General features: G+C 40.0%; 1 protein-coding gene across 1 annotated transcript; it reads right to left on the bottom strand.

Annotated features, from left to right (window-relative positions):
• Positions 1-6036: 6036 nt before the first annotated feature.
• LOC126426823 (coenzyme Q-binding protein COQ10 homolog A, mitochondrial-like) lies at positions 6037-6843 on the bottom strand. Its single transcript, XM_050089226.1, is given in 2 exon segments — positions 6037-6278; positions 6465-6843. Coding segments are annotated over 2 exon segments (621 nt in total).
• Positions 6844-26466: the final 19623 nt, after the last annotated feature.

A 26466-nucleotide genomic window follows, 5' to 3' on the forward strand; every position in this document is an offset into this window, starting at 1 on the left:
CACAGTGTTGTATTTGTACATTCTTGCTTGTTAGTTGCACGATTACGTAACGACTATCAGGCTTACATACTTAGGACACATACTGGTACTGCTAATGAGATTCTAATGCAACATTTTGGTTTACTTGAAAATATATTCTGGATTTAAAGTACTTTCAGTGAGATACCAGATGACATAGTGGTTAGTTTATGTGACAGCTACACGATTTTATCCCGACGCTACTAATGAGTGACAATTTACAATGTTGCTTTTGCAGTGTTTCTGTTTTATATCTGCACAGTTTTCTGTTTTATTCTGGAAAGTAAAACATGTTTTAGTAGTAACTTTTGTGGTATAGCAGCAATGAGACAGCCTTTTTCGTGGCACAACAATATGTTACTGTACAGTACTTTCTTCATCACGCCAATAAGCATAATAACTACGATATCTATACGCAAAGCATTTCACTTTTGTTTATCATGAGGTAAGTACATTTACTTCTGCAGTACTTAGCTTTCGGAGGACGATAACTAGGACACTTCCACAGAGATTATCTTACAACAAGACGCACAGTTTAGCGCTACAGTACACGTATCTGAGTGATTAATTTTGTACTTAAAACATTTATTTTTAAAGATTTTTGAATTACAAAGAAAGTTGTCCGTGATACATTTCATTCCATTGCTGTAATTTGTAACACCTGAGGGTACAATTACATTTATCCTCAGGGGGGTACACGCCTACTTTGTGTACCATGTGTTTGGCAAGCACAAGGAGCTCTAGCTAATATGGTATTTGCTTATACAACTTTACACATCGGTACCATATTTCTCTAACACAGAATTACACAGCTATCTGATTATTTACCTGAGAGAGACAAACATTTATTTTACTACATCAGTGACAGACGTTTATGTAATTACACCGTTGGATAACTTCACACTTACGAAATTGTTTGTTGTTTGTACTTTGTGAACTGTTCATATTTTTTCAGAACCACTGTGATACTATGAGAGCTTTGAATGATGTATTTGGTATGGGATCATAATTTTTAAAGTACGTTTGAGGTAGATCACACTATTGAAATGAGCAGAGAATTTTTTTTTAGGTTTTGAAATTATTGGAGGAAGCTACGACGATTTTGAGAATTGACTGAGATGTTATGATATTATTATGACGACAATGTGTATTATGCTGTTGAGATATATTTATGATCAATAAGATGATGCTACCGTATATGAGGAATATGATTATGCTACGTATTTCTTATGATGAAGTATTGAAGAAGTGTCGACGAATATGTATATGTATAATATGGTAAGGAATAATGAGTAGTGGTTAGGGACTCTGACTTGTGAAAAAGGATGTTGGAAACCAAGAATCATACTTTAACAGTTATGAAATGTGTGTAAATGCGTGAATGTATCACAATGCCGGCGAAAATTTTTTGGACACTGTTATATTCATAAGATTTTGTATCTACACATTTACAACACAAATTCTCGACCTCTGAAATTTTTATTATGATACTGCCACTGTAGCGGTAACTGCTGTCGTAAATATTTCCGTAAGAAAGTTAAGTGACCACCTGCACATAATGCGTCGTGGGCACCCAGCTGTGTCAGATGCCTGGAGAAAAAGCCATTAGTGCGTGCCTTTTCAGAGGCACAGGTAGAAAAGAAAAAAAAAGGGAGGCCATTATCCTCGCTATTGAAATTCCTTTGTAGAAAGCACCGCAAATACGACACGCTCATTACTTGGAAAGATACTTACATCTGCGCACCTGATTATGACAAGCGTCTATCTCGAGAATTGAGAGAATTTTTACTGCCTTATGAAATGCCATATGGCTAATGAATGATGTTTCATGCCGTCCTTTGTACATATTTGCTCATTTTCTTTAATATCTAGTTTCTAGCTGCACTGCAGCATTGGTTAAAATAAAATTTAATAATTGTACTAATATAGTTATTTTATGCCTACAGATCCAGTCAATAAGAAATTTATGATCTACTTCCCAGAAAACGAGGGCACATAAATAGACATTTCCCTTCACAAGAATTGCATAAATAATTTCTTTACGATTTGGTAACTTATCTGCTAGTGTAAGTTCTCGTGATACATCACTCTAGTGTTAAGATGTGACATAGGTATTAGACATGGCCATTTTTGGTGTAATAGTTTTTCTGCTTGAGCTATGTCATGTTTAGATATAAGTTTTTGCATTTGCTGCTGCTGTTTGCCAGGCATAGTGCTACTAAATTTCACTTTGTATTATTCCTTTAAGCCAGTTTTACTACTGATTTATTTTTCTTGTTTGCTGCTCATTGCCTTATATTAGTTGTAATTACTGTAGCTTGCTTTGCCATTTGAATATTTTGTCATTGCTGTTTGTGTTAATTGTTTTGTGCTGCTGCATTGCCTCGTCCCTTAGTTTAGCATCTGAGCTCAGTAGATTTAAGTTAGCTTAAGAGGGGGTAGACTATATAAGAAACTAGCTATGATGGATTGGAAGAAATGCATTGAGAAGCAATAAGAAAATGGTTTGGCCAAAAAAGTAGTGTACAGTGGAGAAAAACTATTTTTGAAAGAGCATGTGAACAGAATACAGAAAGCACGCTTGGATAGGATTTTTTTTTTGGCTGGAACAAATGTTGAAATAAGAGGGACGATCTATGGAATGAAGTTCTGGGTTGGACTGCAGTACCAAATGTTACACTGAAAACACACCCTGTCCTTTCCTTTTGTGTTATCCCCCTAAGTGTTTGTGTACCCTTGTGTATTTGTTTTCTTCCTGTCTCTGTGTACTTTTTCATAGAATTTTTTTCTCTTCTAATACTAAGCTACATACACTACGATGAGGAATACTGTTATCCTCAAATATAATTTGCATTAATAATATGTTATTTACTTTGTAAAGATGTTTAGACATTATTTATCTGTTCTGTTTTGTTGCTCATGTGTGAAGTTGATGTTTCAAAAGTTATTCTGATCTTTTATGTAGGTACTTAAAATTCCTGTAACACTGATGTATATGTTATTTCGATTCTTTTGTAAAGCCTGTATTACTACAAATGTTATCTGTATTATTATGTTTTTAATGATGTTTTCTGTATCTTTGTAATTGTATTCTTAAGTTATAAAATTGTAATTGACACCAGTTCATCAAATTAAGTAACTTATAAGTTCCATTTCACTGCACACGTTTCTGTTGGTCATAGTATATGGACAATATGTGAGAAGTAGGGACTGTTAGTGTTTGCACGTGTGTTAAAAATTCAGCAAGGGACTGGATAGCAGCATTGCTGGTTCTAAGGACAATTCCAAAAACTTTGTGAGTGCACAAGTGGTGGTTATGAACTTGCTATATTATCTGCAAGACTCTTCAGTGGTGATTGTGCACCTGCATAGTCACAACAGATGGCTGCTGGCCATCTCTACAAGGACTATAGTGGGTCTGCATCTTTGATGACCCATCAATACCATTATTTCTACAAGGACTGCAGTGGGTCTGCACCTCTGGTGGCCCACCAATACCACAATCTCTACCAGGAATACAGTGGGTCTGCACCTCTGGTGGCACACCAATACCATACTCTCTACAGTGGGTCTGCTCTGTGATGACCTACCCACCAATAATCCTCAAAACTTCGACTGACTCCGCTGTGGGTTTGCTCTGTTGTGGCCCATGACCTGTCTGCATGTCGAGAGTCAGCACTGTCTTTCCGTTGGAAGGACAACGCTACTTCTTCAAGACTGCATGGAAATCCACTAGTTCCATGTGCATTTTCTTTTACTGCTCAGACTTTGAGAAAACACTGCTATTTTACTGTGATGAACGATTAGGACTGTCTTTATGGACTGTGAGAAAGTTTAGCTTTTGACCAACATTGTATCAGTAAGTGTGTGCAATTGATATCTTTGTTATTGTAATTATAAAAAAATTTTATCAAATCATTATTGGCCACTGTCCAAAACAATTTGTAAAATTTTTTGTGGGGAGCATGGGGGCTATGTAAGTAGGCTGTTTAGGTTTTTTTATTGGTAACGCCACCTCTGTATGAAAATCACTGGCTGTGCTGTGTGCAGTCTGTGGCTGCTTTGCATTGTTGTAATATTCGCCATTGTAGTGTTAGGCAGCTGGCTGTGATCAGCACGTAGCGTTGTGCAGTTGGAGGTGAGCTGCCAGCAGTGGTGGATGTGGGGAGAGAGATGGCGGAGTTTTGAAATTTGTAATACTGGATATCATGAACTGCTATGTATATTATGATTTTTCAACACTATTAAGGTAAATACATTGTTTGTTCTCTATCAAAATCTTTCATTTGCTAACTATACCTATCAGTAGTTAGTGCCTTCAGTAGTTTGAATCTTTTATTTAGCTGGCAGTAGTGGCGCTCGCTGTATTGCAGTAGCTTGAGTAGCGAAGATTTTTGTGAGGTAAGTGATTTGTGAAAGGTATAGTTTAATGTTAGTCAGGGCCATTCTTTTGCATGGATTTTTGAAAGTCAGATTGCGTTGCGCTAAAAATATTGTGTGTCAGTTTCAGCACAGTCATGTATAAATTTTTCAAAGGGGTCGTTTCAACGAGGTTACATCGTCATCGACTTTTGTTAACAATGTGAAGCAAATAATCTTCGTCTATAATTCTCTGGTGTGAATTCGTAGTAATGCGCAGAAGCAAAAAAAAAAAAAAAAAAAAAAAAAAAAATTGTAATAATTATATTTTAGTTTAATGAAAGATAATGAAGTCAATGAATTTTTCAAGGGTACATAATCCTAGATACTGTTATAATAATTACATCAGTCCTAGACAAAGCTATTATTACCATTTCAACGTTGCTAACAGTTAATTTCTCAGCAGTAAGATAGACAGTGCGATGTGCGGCTCCTGACAGCAGGAGGCGTTTAGCACTTGCTGTATTGGTAAACTGCCTCTACAGTTAAGTTGTTTTCCCATGTAAGACAATGTCGGATAGCTATAAATTATAAAATATAATCGTTATTAAGTGATGGAGTATGCAAAATCATTTAACAGTATCGTCCACGACATCTGAAGTATTTTGTAGATAATATTTTCGATTTAGAATACACCGCACCAAAAGCACAGACTACAGTACTTGTGCTCGTGATAACATAGTGTTGAAGATTTCTTTGTTAGTGTTATGCTTTAACTAACTGGGTAAGAGAAGACAGGCCTCACATTTTAGAATAACAAAAGTTACAGCTATTTTAGAACCTTGCTAAGCAGTGGCATAACGAATTTCCATTCTTCCGTCTCATAAATGTAGAAAAAATGCTGAAAACCTATATCTTCTATCACAGCTTTACGTTCCGCGACCACTAACATTATCTGCAAGAGTGGGATTCCGCAACTGATGGCACAAGCAATAAAATTCTTAAGCGTTTACGACTACATTGACAATGTGTAACTTCTCAGACGTTTCAAGGCCCTGCGGAACGCCGTCTGCAGCAGTGCTTGAAACGTCACATAATTTTACATGTTGACCAAGCGATGACCTACCCCTAAGTATTTTATTGAGAGCAACATTATTGTATATGGTTTTATATATTATAAACGTCAGTGTCTTGGTGACATTCTGCTTTAATAAAACTGATAACTGGTTTCGTCCTTGCAGCCATAATCACATCTAAAAATTTCAGAGGTGACACGTAGGCAAGTAGTCAGTACGTTAACTTGTCATTGGCATCAAACAGTCCTTAATCACTTTACAGCATGCTGTTTGTGGTTTTGAACACAGGGCCAAAATGAGCAGGAGAAATAATTCGAATGCGTGTTCCTTCTAAGGATCGTAAGCAGTTTTAAAATTCCAGGTATTGCAAATAATAATCCGTTATTTTTCTGAAATCATCGACGTGTGCAGTTTTCATTGCGGATCATTTGACAATTTTCCAGAACACCTCTAGTCACCAGTCTTACAATTCTTGCAACCGATGCAACTATAACACGAAAACAAAATTCCAAATAATATAAATGTGGCAAGCATGGGTAGTAATAGTACTCCAAAAATTTATTGCGCACTAGTGAATTTGTAATTAAACTACGCCAATTATTTTTCTCTGAAGCGATGCCTTCCCATAGCGTCTTTTTGCTTCTGTCAGAAAGGCACCCTCCATTTGTCTGACTATATGACTGAGAAATATATAGGAAAGCTGTGAATGCAATGTCGATCGAAATTCTAAAGGTACAGAAAAATCAATAATGCAAGAGTTAAGATTATTTTTAAAAGAAGGATTAAATTTCCATATCGTTAGCAAATGAAGAAATGGTTTTCCTTCTCTACACACTGCTCTCAAATGGTTCAAATGGCTCTGAGCACTATGGGACTTAACGTCTTAGGTCATCAGTCCCCTAGAACTTAGAACTACTTAAACCTAACTAACCTAAGGACATCACACACATCCATGCCCGAGGCAGGATTCGAACCTGCGACCCTAGCGGTCTCGCGGTTCCGCTCGGCCACCGCGGCCGGCCACTGCTCTCACCAGGCGTGGTTTCGCAAGAGGTAAACTTGATGTGTGGCTTTCATTAACTGGAGGAAAATCAATAACAAGACCAGCCTTCAAATGACCTGATCGTTTTGAGAAAACTACAGATTTCTTACACAATGGAACAAATTTCTTCCAATTATCAACGTCAGAAACCATATCACACATTTATTCGACGGATTACCGAACTAGCTTCCTCCCAGAACATTCCTTCTTCACGTCACTGATTCCAGAAAAACTGAAGACTGCTCGGTAATTTTGGTTGCTTATGTCTTTAGGGAGAAACGTAATAATTTTCTTTACTTGATACTTGACTTGTGTCTTACGAAGACATTTCCACATGTGACTGAGCATCTCAATTGAGAGCTATAGCGTATCAGCTGACGGCCAAACCATGAATTCCTCCCTGATGCCATCGTTAAAGTTTTACAACTTCTCTTGGTGAAAATTCTTTGTTACAAAAAGCCTAAACTTTTGTCTTTGCACAAAGATAAATACTAGAACTGTGGACAAACCAGGATCACTATGTCTACTACAAACCTGTCCGTACAGGCTAAATCTGAAGTTCTCTCTCCGCCATCGTAAAAAACTTCAGTGAAAAGTTTGCTTGAAAATAAGATAGTTATCGTAAAAGCAGATAAAGATAGCTCTATCGTCCGTATATCAGACGCTGATTACGTACGTAAGACATCGTTTTTTTTTCGTTCTAATGACATAGCGCAACTTAAAAGTAATCCTCCTATCAAATTCTTTGGTCAGTTGAAGATATGTGTGAATGGTTCGAACATTCTTTTTGCATCCTAGGATGCTACACGCTGCCAGATACCTATGAATGCAAACCTACCAGTTATTCGGCCGCATATAAAGCTGCGTAAGAGTGATTTACCAATGTGTAAAATTGTGGATGAATGCCAAAGTCCAAATTACAAAATTAACGGTTTTTGCTATGTTAAGCTAAAATCTGCATTCGCTTTTGAGGAAACCTGGTCCATAAAAACTAGTTATGAAATGGTGATGGTAAGATAAAATAAGATTCCAAATTGAGGCAGTAATGATGTCCCTTTATACAACCAATTTGTATACAAATGTTCCAACTGAAGAGAATTTGAAAGTCGTAAGATTGAATTCTCTTCAACATCTGAAACTTGCAGTAGTGGAGATTATTGAACTGTTAGGTTTGTTACGTATAGCGCCAACCTTCAACTGTATTTCCTTTAGCAGTAAGACTTATCTTCAAAAAGACGGCCTGGCAATGGGTTGCTGCATTTCTGACGTTTGCCGATATTTTTATTAATGATAGAAACAAAATTCCTTGCATATGCTTGGTAAGTGTCTAATAATATAAGTTGGTATCGTAGGCATTTAGATTACGTTTTCTAGCACTTAGATGAACAGAATAAAACATGATAGACTTAGCAGGCTCCTTTAATCTGTTGCACTCAAAAGCATGCGTCACGGTGGGGTTGGAATCAAACAGAAGTCCTTACTACTTAGGCCTCAATACTACTGTAAGTCTACAGATTTTTGTTCGGAAATTTTCAGAAAACCATCCACCACAGATCTAATTATGAATGTGGACTCTTGCCACCCAAGGGGTCATAAGCGTGGATTCTTCCGGTCTCTACTGGTTCAAATGGCTCTGAGCACTATGGGACTTAACATCTGAGGTCATCAGTCCCCTAGAAGTTAGAACTACTTAAACCTAACTAACCTATGACATCGCACACATCCATGCCCGAGGCAGGATTTGAACCTGCGACCGTAGTGGTCGCGCGGTTCCAGATTGAAGCACCTAGAACCGCTCGGCTACTACCGGCCGGCCCGGTCTGTATTCAGTAGGTTAGCTAAACTTGACTTAAACTCAGCATGAAATTGATATAGTCACACAAATGGGTTTGAAGAACGGTTACGCTGAACGTGAGAACGCAGCATTTGTGAATCGGTTTTCAATGGAAGAAAAAAAACCCTTTTCCACCTAAATTTTCATCTATACAGGGCATTTCTGTGAACGAATCGCCAATACATTTAAAAGCCAATATGAAATTGGGTTCTAGACGCTCAAGAAATTACGATAATTTTGCTTACATCTGTTGGGAGTATATAAAGTCTGTTGTGGATGCTGTGATAGTGTTGATAGAGCGTGACTTTTTAAGCAGCCGAGAAGCTTGGTTAGATACACATACAGCGAAAAGGCTTAATTTAAATGCTTTGGAAGAAACTGATATACAGTAAATGAGTATTTTAGTGCTAACCAACATGGAACCTTGAATGAACAGATTCGCTCCTATAGAAAATAGTTTGTTGATATTTTTTAGGACTTTTCATGAGCATGGCTGTGTGTGGTGCCAGTGTCTGATTCCAGTTAACACTACTGTTTCATTCTAAATTTTGTACCGTACATCACTCCTGTCCCGCCTCCCTTCCTCTCTTTCCTGCCCCCCCCCCCCCTTCCCCTTTCCCTGCCCGTCTCTAATTTCAACTGTCTGTGTCTTATATTCTATGTTTTGGGATGTAGGACAACACTCGGTATTTCATACATTTAATTTACAATTTTTGTAAAGCGTAACAAGAAACTACCTTTTTTGAAGTTTGATGGTGCATGGTACCAAGTAACATTTCTTAGTTTTATATATACACTACTGGCCATTAAAATTGCTACACCAAGAAGAAATGCAGATGATAAACGGGTATTCATTGGACAAATATATTGTCCTAGAACTGACATGTGATTACATTTTCACGCACTTTGGGTGCATAGATCTTGAGAAATTAGTACCCAGAAAACCACCTCTGGCCTTGATACGCCTGGGCATTGAGTCAAACAATTCTTGCATGACGTGTAGCTTCAACACGATACCACAGTTCATCAAGAGTAGTGACTGGCGTATTGTGACGAGCCATTTGCTCGGCCACCATGGACCACACGTTTTCAATTGGTGAGTGATCTGGAGAATGTATCCAGAAAGGCCCGTACAGGACCTCCAACATACGGTCATGCATTATCGTGCTGAAATGTAGGGTTTCGCAGAGATCGAATGAAGGGTAGAGTCACGGGTCGTAACACATCTGAAATGTAACGTCCACTGTTCAAAGTGCCGTCAATGCGAACAAGAGGTGCCCGAGACGTGTAACCAATGGCACCCCATACCATCACGCCGGGTGATACGCCAGTATGGCGATGACGAATACGTGCTTCCAATGTGCGTTCACTGCGATGTCACCAAACACGGATGCGACCATCATGACGCTGTAAACAGAACCTGGATTCTTCCGAAAAAATGACGTTTTGCGATTCGTGCACCCAGGTTCGTCGTTGAGTACACCATCGCAGGCGCTCCCGTCTGTGATGCAGCGTCAAGGGTAACCGCAGCCATGGTATCCGAGCTGATAGTCCATGCTGCTGCAAACGTCGTTGAACTGTTTGTGCATATGGTTGTCGTCTGGCAAACGTCCCCATCTGTTGACTCAGGGATCGAGACGTGGCTGCACGATCCGTTACAGCCATGCGGATAAGATGCCTGTCATCTCGACTGCTAGTGATAAGAGGGATCCAGCACGGCGTTCCATATTACCCTCCTGAACCCACCAATTCCATATTCTGCTAACAGTCATTGGATTTCGACCAACGCGAGCAGCAATGTAGCGATACGATAGACCGCAATCGCGATAGGCTACTATCCGACCTTTATCAAAGTCACAAATGTGATGGTACGCATTTATCCTCCTTACACGAGGCATCACAACGTTTCACCAGGCAACGCCGGTCAACAGCAAGTTGTAGGTGTCGCCACCGTCGCCAACCTTGTGTGAATGCTCTGAAAAGCTAATCATTTGCATATCACAGCATCTTCTTCCTACTGGTTCTCTTCGTGCTTGCCAGTCCCTAGCTTGGTCAGCATGTTAGTGGAACCTCTCCGCAACTGAGAAAGTTTGGAGCACTATAGACAGGACTCCCCGACCCTCTCGGGGTTTTGACGATCCGACGCGTCATTTCAAAAGTTTGGCACCATATCTCTTAGAACGACCTCCAACACGTCAAGCACTCCGTCTTCAGGCCACAAGTGGCCCATCGCGACCATCCGACCTCCGTGTCATCCTCAGTGGAGGATGCGGATCGGAGGGGCATGTGGTCAGCACATCCCTTTCCCAGTCGTTGTGGTGGTTTTCTTTGACCGGAACCGCTACTATTCGGACGAGTAGCTCCTCAATTGGCATCACGAGGCATAGTGCACCCCGAAAAATGGCAACAGCACATGGCGGCCTGGATGGTCACCCATCCAAGTGCCAGCCACGCCCGACAGTGCTTAACCTCGGTGAGCTCATCAAGCTGAATAACTGCTTGCTTAAGGGCCAGAGCTGGATCGGCGCCACATTGACTTGCTCAGTTTGTGAAGCTATTTCTCTTGAATAGATGATATAATTTATATGAGACTGTTTGTTCGCCTGTAAATACACAGCACATGTGCCGATTTCCATCGCATCCGAATGATTCCTTTGTGGTGCTTCGCTATTTTCCTACTTAGATTGACGCAGGGTGATTTCTTGACGCCGCGCGGGATTTGCCGAGGCGTCAGGGGCGCTGCACTCATGGCCTGTGCGGCTGTTCCCGGAGGAGGTTCGGGTCCTCCCTCGGGCATGGGTGTGTGTGCGTTTGTCCTTAGGATGATTTAGGTTAGGTAGTGTTTATAATATTACTTGAAAATACAGCTCTTCGGTTGCACAGGTAAAAAATTTTCAACTTTGCCTAGGTTTCAACTGCTCTAAGGCAGCCTTCATCAGAAGTAAAAAAAATTTTAAGTTACCTATAACAGAGTTTTGGAATAATATAAATATTATTAAATTAAACATATGTAATAAAATTACATCATAGCTAACTGCTACGGTACAGTAGACAAAGAAAGCATACTTACATTGAGTAAATAGTTATGAAATGATTTAGAGCAACAGTGCTCACGTTAAAGATAAAAATATATTGGTACATTATGAAATTTTCTTAGGAATGTACAACTTGATTAAGACGCGCCGCTAAGTGTCGCGTGTGCGGCCGGCACTGTAAGCAGCAACAGACTGACAGGCGCGCGCGCCGTCGATGTTAGCAAGTCGGCACCTTGTATCGCGCCATCTAGTATCGAATGCTTGTAATTTACAGTGACAACAGCTGTCAGAAGCATTGGAACAGGAGTGCACGTAATGTGCTGATTACATTATGTCAGATAGTATGTAACAGATCGAAAGTTGAACAAAATATTATACTGTAAAACAGGGAGAGAGAGAACAATATTTAAGGCTACAATACGGGAAGCATAATAGCAATATTCCGCGTTAAGTGAGTTTAAGCAAGAGCTTTACACCATCAAAGAAATTTTTATCACGTAATTGTAATTGCTCATTGTGGATTAAATGGTCTTTACGGAAAAAATGTTTGAAAATTTCCAACTGTTCAAGAATATCAAGTCTGAAGCCTTTCTTTTCCGTATGTAAGATACTAATATCATGAACATCTTTAGGTTTGTGTCCTTTGATAAGAAGGTGGTCAGCGAATGACGAATTATGTACGTTCGTACCTGTTTTCCCTAATAGATGCTCTTTATATCTAATCAAAAAAACTCGTCCAGTCTGTCCTATATAATGAGCTGAGCAAGTATCACAGGTGATTTTATAAACGCCTGAGTTTTGCAGAGGCGACCGTCTTGGTTTTAAATCATGGATAAGATTATTTTCGAGAGAGTTGTTGGTAGAGAAAACTATGTTCCAGCCATATTTATTTTTAAGGAGACGTTAGAATCTGTAGGTTGTTGGCCCTACATACGGTAAAGAGAAGTATTTCTTCAAGTCGCTAGGCTCGTCAATAGTGGTCCCAAGCGTGGTAATTCTGTTATTGGTTTTCTGTCTGAAGATATCATCTACTATATTTGGTTCGTAACCATTTTTAACTGCAATGGTTTTAATTAGATTCAATTCGGTTTTTAAATTTTCAGAGGACAAAGGGGTAGAGATCGCTCTATGAACAGCAGAGTGAAAAAATGCTTTTTTCTGAGATCGTGGGTGTGTGGAACAGGCTGGCACAATTTGGTCAGAAAAAAAATCCTTACGAAAAATATTGAAAGAGATTTTGTCATTCACTATTGTCAAAGTTAAGTCTAAATAATTTAACTGATGGGAGCTGTTTTCAAGTTCACATGTGAAGGTGATTTTTTCATGTAGTTTGTTAAAGATCTCGAACAGGTGGTTAATGCCATCGTTTGTTCCGTTGTAGACGATTAAAATGTCATCGACGTACCTAGAATATGAAACAATTCCTAAGGTGGTAGTGGAAAATTTTTTGAAAAATGTCTCTTCTAGAGAGTTGATAGAAATGTCTGCTAGGATGCAAGCTAAGGGATTGCCCATAGCAAGACCATCAGGTTGTTGGTACAGCTGTCCATTGAATTCGAAATAATTGTACTTTGTTACGATCTGCATTAGGTTAATGAAATCAGTGATCTGTTCATCAGAGAGTTCTTTTTTGAACAAACGTAAGTTATTCTCTATGATATCTAAAGTCGTTAGTACAGGCACATTGGTATAAAGGTTTTTAATATCAAATGAGAACATCTTTGTGTTTTCGTCGCAATGTATGTCTTTTATTTTGTTGATAAGGCTCTGACTGTTAGCTATAAAGTAATTATTTCGAAAAACATAAGACCTTTTTAATTTATCATTAAGGAATTTTGCCAGATCGTGGTAAGCGCTGTTCATACTATTAGAAATAGGCCGAATATGGTGATTTATTTTGTGGACCTTAAACTGGGACCGAAGTTTAGGCGGCTGGGGGTTCATGTTAAACAGCTGTTTTTTTCTGGAATGGCTTAAGTAAGGAATTTGCATCATTGACCGCGGATCTAATTTCTTTTTGTAAAATTGGGGTAGGATCTACCTGTAGCTCAGAAATATTGTTTTCCTCAAAAAATTCTAAAGTTTTTGCTACATATTCATCTTTTGTAGCAATAATAAGAGAATTACCTTTATCTGATTTTGTTATGAGAGCATCATTATCTCTAAGTTTAACATTAATAGAGTTGATGAATTTTTTGTAATAATTGACATTTTCAGGGCGAACTACATTTCTACTAAGCAAATTACATACATCATGAGCAATTCTGGTCTGTTGCGATCTTTCGATTTTTACACTATCTAGACCAGTTTTAAGTTCAACAAATTTTCTATTACATGCTGATCAGATAAGTTTGGTTTGACATTGTATTTTAAACCTTTTCTTAACAAAGAGATTTCATCTTTAGTAAAAATTATGTCAGTTTTATTTAAAATCCTATTAAAAAACTTATGATCACTTTTTTCAAAATTATCAGTGCACTGTGCCTTGTTTACAGGTAAAAGGCGAAGAAGTTTATCCAATTTTTTCTTATGTCTGTTATAAATGACTTGCCTATGCACTTCTATGCTCTTGCTATTGCGACTATTTGGGGTTGCTTCTCTGGTGAAACACACTTCACCCGTGAGAAGTACATAGGCAGGGAAGTAAGGACAGGCTGTAAGGCGCTGCAGGAACCGTTATCTGAACACGAAAGAAGATCGGAAGTCAGCAGGAGTCAAAGCATGCACTTCGTGTTGATGATAGAAATTTAGCTGCATTTCCCGTAATGCTAGCCATACAGTACTCTGCGTAACATTTATTTAAGTGGCAAGTGATCGAGTGCAAGTGTCTCAAGCACTGGACAAGCCCTACGTCTTCTAAGTCGGGACTTTATGTAGTTGGCCGTCCTCTTCGGTCGATGTACTGTGGCAAAAAATACCCTGTTTCACTTAATCGGTGGTAGAGTCTTGCACACATAATGAGAGCCATATGCCTTATACGCGGATATTTGGTCCTATAGAACCTACTCGCTTGATTGCTGCTTCCATTTGCTTGGCCATAAACGAAAATGGTGTCTACAAGTTTTGACACTGGGTACATTTTCATCCGGTTTGAGCTGATCGACATTAACACTTCAACCTATAAACGCGGACTGCAGTCTACTACAGTACAGAAATCGTACACCAGAAGTACTCGTACCAGTACGCAGTAAACCATCTGCACTGGAATTAGTGGCATTATTACCCCAACCTCTACATCTAAGTGCTCTCTGGAATTGGCTACCATAAAATCCTAGACAGTACCAGTACATGTTCGGTATTCTTCTGTTAGAGGTATCAGAACGCCGCTTGTAATTTTTGACTCGGTCTTTTCCGGACGAGAGTCCCTTAGCTCACACTGATACCTTTCCAATTCTCCGTCATCCCTGAAAGTGTGTAACTCCATTTGAAATATATATACGGTATGTCTCTTCTAAGAGGCGTCAGGCGCTTTTTCTATGTTGTTCCAACAGACTATTTTAGTTTCGTTTTTGCGAAGTGTAGCTCCAGGCAACCCAAAAAAAAAAAAAAAATACTGCTCCTCACGTCGTTCTCATTATGCCTAGAATCGACAGGAAGCGTCGATTTGTTGCCTGTTGCAAAGTAAATGATTTTTATATCTGATTTTTACCTACCCATCAACAGATAGCTCCGAAGTTAGTCTACTATGACATTTGTTTTATCGACATGTATTAACAGGGGCGGTAAAACACAAAGAATACCCAGTACTTCGAAAGCTACAGGACAGCCCTGGTCCGCGCTGACTGCTACGCCATGCAGCACCACTGCTCAGCCGCTGCTGGAGTACTAGGTTATTCTTCGTGCTTTCTGTCTCTGTTAATCGCATGAACTAATCTGGGACCGTTCTGTCGAATGGGTACATAAAATTGCAATTTAAAAATCATTTTGTTTGTAACGGGAAGGAAACCGACGCTTTCTATCTAAACTGGGAGACCCATGAGGGACGTAACGAGCACTATTTAATTGGGCTGAATGCAGCTAGTCATTGCGACAACGCAGTTGCAAATATCTGCTGAAACACTAGAGAAAATGCGCCTCACGGCCCATGACAGAGACACCTGGCACGTATACACGAGGCCTATTCGGAAAGTAAGTCCTGACCGTTCGTGAAATGGAAACGACTGTGAAAATACATAAATAGTTAGCTACACCTTACAGCTACTTCTCTATATAGTCGGTGCTCCGTCTTAAACATTTATCATATTGCTGTACCAACTTTCCAGTCCATCGTTATAGAAGGCGGACGCCTGTGCTTTCCGTCAATACTCTACGCTTGTTTAAAGCTCGTTGTCTGTGCGCAAATGTTGTCTTCACAGCCAGCGATTCATGTGAGGAGATATTAAACCCCGAACGAGCCAATTACGAGCTGAGTCGTGGGTGGTCAAACGCTTCCCACCGAAAACGCTGCAGGAACGTCTTCATTGCTCCTGCAGAGTGCTGCCAAAAATTGTCATGAAGAACGAAACGCATGACAGTTAATGTTTTGTGGGCTGCACGACATCAGGCGAAATCTCTCACTAGGCACTCATACCTAGCGGTAGACCTTATTTTGTAGGCATCTTTAAATGCTGACTGCTCTCAGAATTGAAAAGAGTGTCTTGTCCCATCGACGGGCATACTATACTGGAGAGCTATCCGACACATCTGCATCGGCTTTTCACAGTGGTTTCCATTTCGCGACCGATCGGAACTTATTTTTCGAATAGCCTTCTTATATATATTTTCGTCAGTCCCTCCAGTTCGACGTTGTAAGCATCGAGACATCGCTATCTTCTGTGGTACTGATGCGAGATGCCAACTCTGTTGCCGGGCGGGGTGGCCGAGCGGTTCTAGGCGCTACAGTCTGGAACCGCGCGACCGCTACGGTCGCAGGTTCGAATCCTGCCTCGGGCACGGATGTGTGTGATGTCCTTAGGTTGGTTAGGTTTAAGTAGTTCTAAGTTCTAGGGGACTGATGGCCTCAGTAGTAAAGTCCCATAGTGCTCAGAGCCATTTGAACCATTAGTCTTCTACGTCTCTTCAAAGCCAAGAGTCTGACATGACGACGAAACATCACAGTCGACTTAGTTGCGAACGTAGTAGTTCCTCGGAGAAGTACTTCTGGTCGGACGGAAAAGATATGTGGTGTCATTATTAGAACAGGGACTAACGACAACACTTTGTGCGTGTGGTAACGTTCAAAGATGTCGCATCAATACCACAGAAGAGAATGATGTCTCGCTGCTTACAACGATGAACTGGAGGCACTGACGAAACCACAAACTCTTTCAGCTTCGTAGCGCCACCGCACTGGGACACCGGTATACTGTACAGCTTATAAGAGGTAGGCTTGCCCCCGTCTGTGACCTCCGATTAAGCTGACAACATCGTCTAGTTAGGATACTTGTGTTACTCATGTCTTCGATTCAGCTGTCACTCTGAACTTTGTGACTTTGTACATCAAGAGAAGAGTTTGGTGAACATGTGCATCAAGTGCTGCTTTAATACGAGGGTGGTTTGTTAAGGTCTCGGAACGGAAAAAAATGTACTTACATCACGGAATACTTTTTTAATATTCAATGTAGTATCCTTTCAGATTAATTCACTTGGTCCAACTATGTTCCAGTGCCTTGATCCCATCTCGAAAATGAGTTTCCTCCAGGCCTGGAAAATATAGCTGCGCCTATCAATTCTTTGTTCGAGGTGAATCTTCGTCCACCAACAAAAATTTTCAGTTTTGGGACGAGACGGAAGTCTGACGGAGTCATATCAGGTGAATAAGGCGGGTGTGGCAACAATTCATACCTTAGTTCGTGTAATTTTGTCATTGGTACGGCGCATGTGTTTTTGATCCAGCGACGAGCGTCAAGACAACCATCTAGCAGATAATTTTTTCGTTTTTAATTCTTTGGTTAAAATGTGATATACCCTTTCAGATGACATCTGACAAGCTTGAGCAATTTCACGCAATTCCAGTCGGTGGTCTTCCATGACTATTTTGTGAACTTTTGCAATGATTTCTGGAGTAGTGACATATCTTGGGCGTCCACTGCGCAGATCACCAGCTCCCCCGACGAAATTTAAATTCATATGTCCACTTGGCAACAGTTGAATATGAAGGAGCAAAGTACCGCCATTGTACTCTGGAAATAGGCATCAATGTCCTTTGCTTTCATACCTTTCTTTACGAAGTAATTAATCTCTGCTGGAATCTCGACTTTTTCCATCTTCGCACGTCAGTATGCGGGAACAACAACAGAACCACGTCACCGCCACAGCTCTGTTCCAACAGCACTCACGTGGCACGTGTTTACAGGCAACAGTCCAATGAATATCACGTGAAGAACTCGTTGCGCTAGCGCTGACCTCTCGTCGTGATTGTGAGAACTTTTCAAACCATCCCCGTATTCAAGGACGATTGAAAATACTTGACACATTCCTGTGGCTATGCGTCGTGATTTTGAGAACTTTTCAAACCATCCCCGTATTCAAAGACGATTGAAAATACTTGACACATTCCTGTGGCTATGCATTGTATAAAGTGAAGACGCGCGGGGTATCCGCGCGGTCAAGGCGCCTTGTCACGGTCCTTGTGGCTACACTTGTCGGAGGTTCGAGTCCTCCCTCAGGCATGGGTGTGTGTGTGTTGTGCGTAAGTGAGTTTCAGTTAGATTAAGTAGTGTGTAGGCCTAGAGACCGATGCCCTAGCAGTTTGGTCCCATAAGGCCTTAACACAAATTTCCAAATTTTATAAAGTGAAGTAAATCTTTTAAGCATTCTCTTACATCATCTACATCAAACTCAGCAACCCACCTAATAGTGTGTAGCGGAACGTACTTTCGGTACCACTATCTGATCCCTCCATCCCTGTTCCACTCGCGAATAGTGCGTGGGAGGAATGATTGTCGGTAAGCCTCTGTATTGGCTCTAATTTCTCATATTTTCTCCTCGTGGTCAATACGCGAGATGTATGTGGAGGGAAGTAATATGTTATCTGACTCCTCCTGAAAAGTGCTGTCCCAAAACTTCAGTACTAAAGTTCTCCGTGATGTACAACGTCTCTCTCGTACCGTCTGCCAATGGGGTTTGTTTATCGTCTCCGTAACCCTCTCTCGCCAGCTATACGATCGCGCCGCTCTTCGTTGGATCTTCTCTGTCTCCTCTATCAGTCATACCTGATAGCGTTCCCAGATAAGTGAACAATACTCAAGAATCGGGCGAACAAGCGCCTTAGAACCTACTTCTTTCGTGGATGAGCTACATTTCCTTAAGATTCTTCTGATGAAACTGAGACTTGTGTCGGCTTTTCCCACTATCTGTTTTATATGGCCATTCCACTTAAGGTCGCTCTAGACAGTTACGCCCAGATATTTCACGGCAGACGCTGTCTCCAGCTGTTTGTCATCTAAAGTGTAGCTGGTCAGTAATGGATTTCTTTTCCTGTGTATGCGCAATGTGTTACATATATTTACGTTCAGGGTCAACTGCCAGAGTCTGCACCATTCATCAATTCTCTGCAGATCGTTCTGCAAATTCTTACTATCTTCTGGCGTTGCTACTCTGGTATAAACAAGTGCATCATCTGCGAATAGCCTTAAAGAGCATCCGACGCTTTCTACTAGATCATTTATATATATAGTGAACAGCACCGGTCCTATCACACTCCCCTGTGGTACTCCGGATATTACATTTACATCTGTCTATTTAGTTCCCTTAAGAGCGACGCGTTGAGTTCTATGTGCAAGAGAGTCTTGAATTCAATCGCAGGTCTCCTCCGATACTCCGTAAGCTCGTACTTTTTTTCATTAAACGGCAATGCGGGACGATGTCAAATTCCTTATTAAAATCAAGGAACAAGGCATTGTCCACTGCGCTGTGAATATCATAGAGAAACAGAGCGAGCTGAGTTTCGCAGAATCTCTGTTTGCGAAATACATGTTGATTTTTATAGAGGAGATTTTCATTTTCCAAGAAAATCATAATTCTTGAGCATAAAACATGTTCCATAATTCTACAACAGACTGACGTCAACGATCTATCTCTATAATTGTGTGGATCTGTCTTAGTCCTTTCTTAAAAATGGGAATGACCTGTGCATTTTTCCAGTCGATAGGTACCTTTCGTTGTTCAAGCGGTCTACGATAAATTACTGCTAGAAGGGGAGCAAGTTTTTTCGCATAATCTTTATAGAATCTTATAAGTATCTCATCTGGTCCTGAAGCCTTTCCACCACTAAACGACTGTAGCCGCTTTTCAGTTTCACGATCGGTTATCTCAATATCTGCCATTTCGACGTTCGCAATACGATTGAACGGAGGGACAGTGTTACGATCTTAACTTTTAGTAAAGTGAACTAATTTTTCACATGTTGTAGATCCACTTCACTATCTCACAGAGCAATGAAACAACCTACAGTTATTCAGGACGATTGTAGTTTCATCAGGTAGTAACAGTAAGCATTCAATGAAGCAGGATATCTAAAGTGAACAGATCTTCTAACTTATTTTATACCCCAGCGATACATTTCTCGATGTGAGTATCTGATCATAGTGTTACCCACAAAATCCCCTCTAAAACTCATAGAATTGTTAAACGTTCTACATTTAGGGTGTTTCAGAGACTTTGTATCAAACGTGTAGTTCTGACAGATCACGTCATGGAAAACGATTTTCTTTACAGACAAAATTCTCACTGATGCTTCTCGGTATTGCTTGGTGTCCTTTTGTATCGGTTACACCTCTGAGAGGCGGCATGGCATAGGCGCTCTATTGCTTGTGTGTGCCTTGAGTTACCTGCTCCGCATGAAACAGCGCAAGTCCACAAAAGTTAAAGTTCCTCTTTTGGTTCCTAGACGTCATTGTCCGCTTACAGACACTCATTCTTAAGTATGTCTTGTTGAAATTCCCTCTACTAATTTACAATAGCAGTTAGTACGTAGATGCATGGGCTACTCCTCTTATTCTGTTAATGAGTCCCTTGACAAATTAAGCTGGTTTCTTATGTTACATTGTTGAATGCGTGTACTTAAACTTATCGCTTGACCTTTTCTGGGTTCGTGGTTCAAATGGTTCAAATGGCTCTGAGCACTATCGGACTTAACATCTGAGGTCATCAGTCCCCTAGAACTTAGAACTACTTAAACCTAACTAACCTAAGGACATCACACACATCCATGCCGGAGGCAGGGTTCGAACCTGCGACCGCAGCAGTCGTGCAGTTACAGACTGAAGCGCCTAGAACCGCTCGGCCACACCGGCCGGCTGCTTCTTAAAGATTTCATTTTTATTTGTTATTACTTTTGTGTTGTAATTTCATGTACTGACACGTTCCATGTTCTTGGAGATTGCTCCTTAATTTGGTACTAAAGAACTTGAGGTGTACATAAGTAAATAAAGAAAAAATGCAGCACACCCGTCTAGTAGACATTGCCCATACGGTCAAATCTCGTCAATTCAGGGCCCGGGAATTGGACGTCTATAGCCACCAGGGAGCGACAGTAAACATTTTGCCTCTAACGAAAGGTGTTTCCCATGACGTGATCTGAGACACCCTGATACAGGGTGAGTCACTAACCATTGCCATCTAGAATAAGTCCGAAAGTATGATAGTAGCTGAAAAGTATGTGGGACAAATGTTGCATGGGACTACGGGGGCCATAATGTCTCGCTTCGGAGATATCAAGGTGAACTTTGTTTTTTTAAATGAGATGCTGTAGTGTGGTACTTATTTTCTGATAGTGGCTATCGAGATGACTCCAATGATGTGTAACAGTAAGATCTTTGAAGGTCAACATAGGTCAAAAAGGTGGCATGAACGTCCGTTTACAGAAGGTGTTCAAAGTGATGACAATTGGTAGCACTGCGGTGTTGTAATCTTCTGATCGTCAATTGAGTGGTATTCCTTATCACATCGGCATTTATCGAAACACACGCTCTGGCAATTCTCTCTCTCATATTGTGCAAATAATAAATATTCGCCCAATACGTCGTATCCATCTAATGTGCCATTGATTCGAAAACACCATTTGACGGTTTCGCAATACAACACTAATAGGAACGGTAAGACTAGTATCGTCGAATCAAGCGAATATGAATCATGTATTCCTTCGAAGATCAAGTTGATATGCTTCTCATTTACGGAGAATGCCAACGAAATTCAATCAGAGCTAGAGACTCATACGCTGAAAGATATCCTCAACGTACTCACCTTACACGTCGTACATTTAAATATGTGTATGATAAATTGAGAACAACCGGATCTTAAACGCATCGGAAATATATCCGGCAAAGGGAAGTTACTAAGGAGGAAACGGAAATTGGTACTCTTGCCACTGTGGTTCGAAGAGTTCGCGTCAAATCGCAAGGGAATCTGGCATGAGCCAGAGTAGTGTTGTTCGTGTTTTGCATCGCCAATAATATCATCCTTACCACATCAGTCAGAACCAAGAATTAATTGGTATGCATTGTATGTGTCGCATTGAATTCTGCCGATGGGCCCAATTTCAGGTTCGGAGGGATGACACATTTATTAATTTGATTTTATTCACTGACGAGGCTACATTCACGAACCATGGAAATGTTAATTTGCACAACATGCATTATTGGGCAACTGAAATCTATGTTGGCTGCGGCAGTTTGTACGCCAAAATCGTGGTCGATGAATGTATTGTGTGGGATTCTGGAGGACATAATTATTGGCCCCTATTTCATGGAAGGAAATCTTAATGGTAGGAATAATACCACGTTCCTGCAACAAACATTGGGTCTGTTATTAGAAGAAATACCTTTAGGAATGTAAGGTGTCAGGCAAATCCAACACCTTCCATGAAAACCCTGACATGATAAGCAAGTAGCACATAGCTGCGAATACATCCTGACATTAAATTAACCAAAGTAATACGATCAACGAATGAGCAAATGGAATATTACAGACTAACACAAAAACGCCTAAATGCATGTCATACCTTCCCACCGTGAAACAGACGCAGTTCCGAGGGAAGAAACGAGAACAGAAGCCGAGAGCAGAACCGTGTTAAGGTAGAAGGCCCTACGATAAGGGACGGACACCCACGTCACCAGCCAACCACCAGGACCACCCCCCAGACCATGTTAAAAGATAGAGCCCTTCAGAAGAACAATATAGATCTTACGATAACACTAAAAGGGCCACACCAGCTGCAAGTCTTAGCGTGAGACTTTTTCGCGTCTCTGTTACGTTGCAAACGAACATTGCCCCACCACGAAGAGTAACCGCCATGACCACCCCCCAGCCCATGTTAAAAGATAGAGCCCTCCAGAAGAACAGTATAGATCTTACGATAACACTAAAAGGGCTATACCAGCTGCAAGTTTTAGCGTGAGACTTTTTCGCGTCTCTGTTACGTTGCAAACGTTAGAAATATTGCCCCACCACGAAAAGTATAACGTTTCTCATTGGATAGACAGAATTTTTGTAGGCGGAGCTTAAGGTTAACATTGAGACCCTGATTGGTCATATGAAAAAACAGCCAGATAGTTTTTTTTTAAACCAACTTCGGTAAATTGTAGTAAGGAGAAGTTAGGAGAGAGTTGCTTCCGAGACGGCGAAGTGCGTGGAGCTTTGCCGCCCGCCGCCCCCTGACGAACACTGACAAGGTAATGAACGCACGCGATGCCGCATTTTTGCGCGCATAAGGCTTCACCGAGGACTGCAGAAGTCTCATCTGTTACATCCCCTTTTTACGTAATACTAGTGTCGATCGTTAATTGAAGCTCATGGTATTCACATTTGCTACATAAGTTAAAATCTGAAACGCGATGATTTTTCTGTTATATAATTATTGAGAAGCCACATCAGCCACTGTAATTTACGACAAGTTAGATAAGTAATTAAAGATAATTTAGGGTCACTGTAGACCATATTGATAGTTTTCTCTTTTGTGAAACTTAATTTAAACCTAGATTATAGATGTGATATGGCATAGGTCATACTTCAATCCATTGTAGAACTTGGAAACCCACTCATGGAATATTCGTTAACATTTTTGTTGAACGCAGTTGGTTTTTATCATCCTGTATTAAAATATTTCCTTTTATCAATAGTGCAATTTATAAACAATGTTTTGTGAGTAGAATAAAATTTCCAATGGTAAACTTAACTGCTTTTTCGACGTTATTTTACCAGCTAACTAAAAATAGGAAAGCCTTGAACCCCTTCCACTAAATTTAGTTAGTATTAAGATTCTTTTACAGGGAGTGCAGTGGAGCTGACGCTGAAATCATTAAGTATTTGGTTATATCATCGCTAGTCTCACTGAACTCTTCTGAACTCTACAAGTCATGTGTGGTCTGGCGTCTCCTTACCAGCAACAGATCACAGGTTCAAACAAGTCAATTCCCTAAAAAACACGCTCAGAGCGTCGTTGCGTGAAAGTGGTAGGGAGACACGACTTAGAACAAACAGACACCACGCAGAATGTTAGAGGAGCAAGGGACAGAATGTGGTATAAAAATGGCTCTAAGCACTATGGAACTTAACATCTGAGGTCATCAGTCCCCTACACTTGGAAATACTTGATCCTAACTAACCTAAGTACATCACACACATCAATGCCCAAGGCAGGATTCGAAGCTGCGATCGTAGCAACGGACTGAAGCGCCTAGAACCGCTCGGTCACAGAGGCCTGCAATGTGGCATCAACACGATGGTTATCCGGCACATTTTTCACTGATGGCTAGAGATGAGTTGCAGAGACAATTCTCTAATCATTGGATTGGACGCGGAGGAGATGTGTTGTGCCGGGCTCGTTCGCCAGACTTGTCACCTCTGGATTTTTTCTTGTTTCTTTTACAAATGTCCTGTCGTAATTTTCTGTGTCATTTTATAGCACAGAAAATACAGCGTTTCAGATAGTTATTACTAGAGTTATGGTTCTGTAGCATGGACCTGAACACAGTTTTTCTTACCTGACAACGAGCCAGTGTCCTTGGCTAATTTATTTCTCTTGAGAGATATTTCATTTTATAGCTGCAAAACGAGTTCCTTCTCTCGATCGCGCGTGCATTAAAAAATCGTTCACAAATTAATGTCTGACGCCAATGACTGTATGTCGATTCATGATCTCTTCGCAATTGCAAAATTTTTCAGGGATTTTAGTGCAAGTTCCTGTAAGGAATTTTTTTTTCATGTTGATGTCCTCTATTAGAATTATAATAAAACGATAAGTTCCTAATCGAGCAATAAGTTTAAGTTTTCTGTTTGTTTATACGTTTTTATCGACAAATAGGTGTTCTGTTCTTGATTTCCTTCACATGAAACAAGTAAAGGTGTAACGAGTAACGCCCTCTAGATACTTAATGACTGTTTCGATGTAACGTTTACTATTTTCTTTCATGTGTACTGCTCAATATTCTTTACGACAGACCATGAACGACATGTGAATTTTACTTTGATTACTGGCTCCTTTAAACAAAGATCTGCCTTGTGCACTCGCTTCTCGAACATTTATTCATTTTATGTGAAGATGCGTCCTCCGTAGACAGCGCTGTTACGTACAGGTTGACAAATACCAGTGCGACTCATGATGTCAGAACTGCTTGCACTCTACACGTGCCGGTGTTGCATATAGAGATGCCCTGCTATTTTTTGTTGCCTGTGATAGATGAACAGATAGGATGTCTGTCTAAAAAAACAATAATGCTGAAGGTGAACTTAGGGACAAAACACATGATGAAAGGCCAACACTTCCTGAAGTGCCATATATCACGTTGAATGTTATTTGATCTCAGCAAACAGCCTTCGGTAGAACACAATGAGCCAGTAATCTTATCTTCTGACACGTAGTTTTTCTGTCCCGGTATATCAGAAATAAATAATCTGCATGACATGCTACAGAGCACACAAATTCATTTGCAGAACTGCAGCAATTCGGGCATGCCTGACGGAACTCGCACTGGAGCTGTCGCAATGGGATCAATTACTGGTCATTGCACCACTAGATTAGATTAGATTAGATTAATACTAGTTCCATGGATCATGAATACGATATTTCGTAATGATGTGGAATGAGTCGAATTTTCCAATACATGACATAATTAGGTTAATTTAACAACATACTTAAGTTAATATAACAACTTTATTTTTTTGTGTTTTTTGTTTTTCTTTATTTTTTATTTTTATTTTTATTTTTTTTATTTTTTTAATACTTTTGTTTTGTTTTTTTCTTTTTTTTTCTTAATTTATATCTCAAAATTCCTCTATGGAGTAGAAGGAGTTGTCATTCAGAAATTCTTTTAATTTCTTCTTAAATTCTTGTTGGTTATCTGTCAGACTTTTGAGACTATTTGGTAAGTGACCAAAGACTTTAGTGCCAGTATAATTCACCCCTTTCTGTGCCAAAGTTAGATTTAATCTTGAATAGTGAAGATCGTCCTTTCTCCTAGTATTGTAGTTATGTGCACTGCTATTACTTTTGAATTGGGTTTGGTTGTTAATAACAAATTTCATATAGAGAGTATATATACTGAGAAGCTACTGTGAATATCCCTAGATCCTTAAATAAATGTCTGCAGGATGATCTTGGGTGGACTCCAGCTATTATTCTGATTACACGCTTTTGTGCAATAAATACTTTATTCCTCAGTGATGAATTACCCCAAAATATGATGCCATATGAAAGCAATGAGTGAAAATAGGTGTAGTAAGCTAATTTACTAAGATGTTTAGCACCAAAATTTGCAATGACCCTTATTGCATAAGTAGCTGAACTCAAACGTTTCAGAAGATCATCAATGTGTTTCTTCCAATTTAATCTCTCATCAATGGACATACCTAAAAATTTGGAATATTCTACCTTAGCTATATGCTTCTGATTAAGGTCTATATTTATTAATGGCGTCATACCATTCACTGTACGGAACTGTATGTACTGTGTCTTATCAAAATTCAGTGAGAGTCTGTTTACAACGAACCACTTAGTAATTTTCTGAAAGACAGTATTGACAATTTCATCAGTTAATTCTTATTTCTCAGGTGTGATTACTATACTTGTATCATCAGCAAAGAGAACTAACTTTGCCTCTTCATGAATATAGAATGGCAAGTCAT

The sequence above is a fragment of the Schistocerca serialis genome, chromosome 1, assembly GCF_023864345.2.
Source record: "Schistocerca serialis cubense isolate TAMUIC-IGC-003099 chromosome 1, iqSchSeri2.2, whole genome shotgun sequence".
Taxonomy (NCBI): Eukaryota; Metazoa; Arthropoda; class Insecta; order Orthoptera; family Acrididae; genus Schistocerca; species Schistocerca serialis.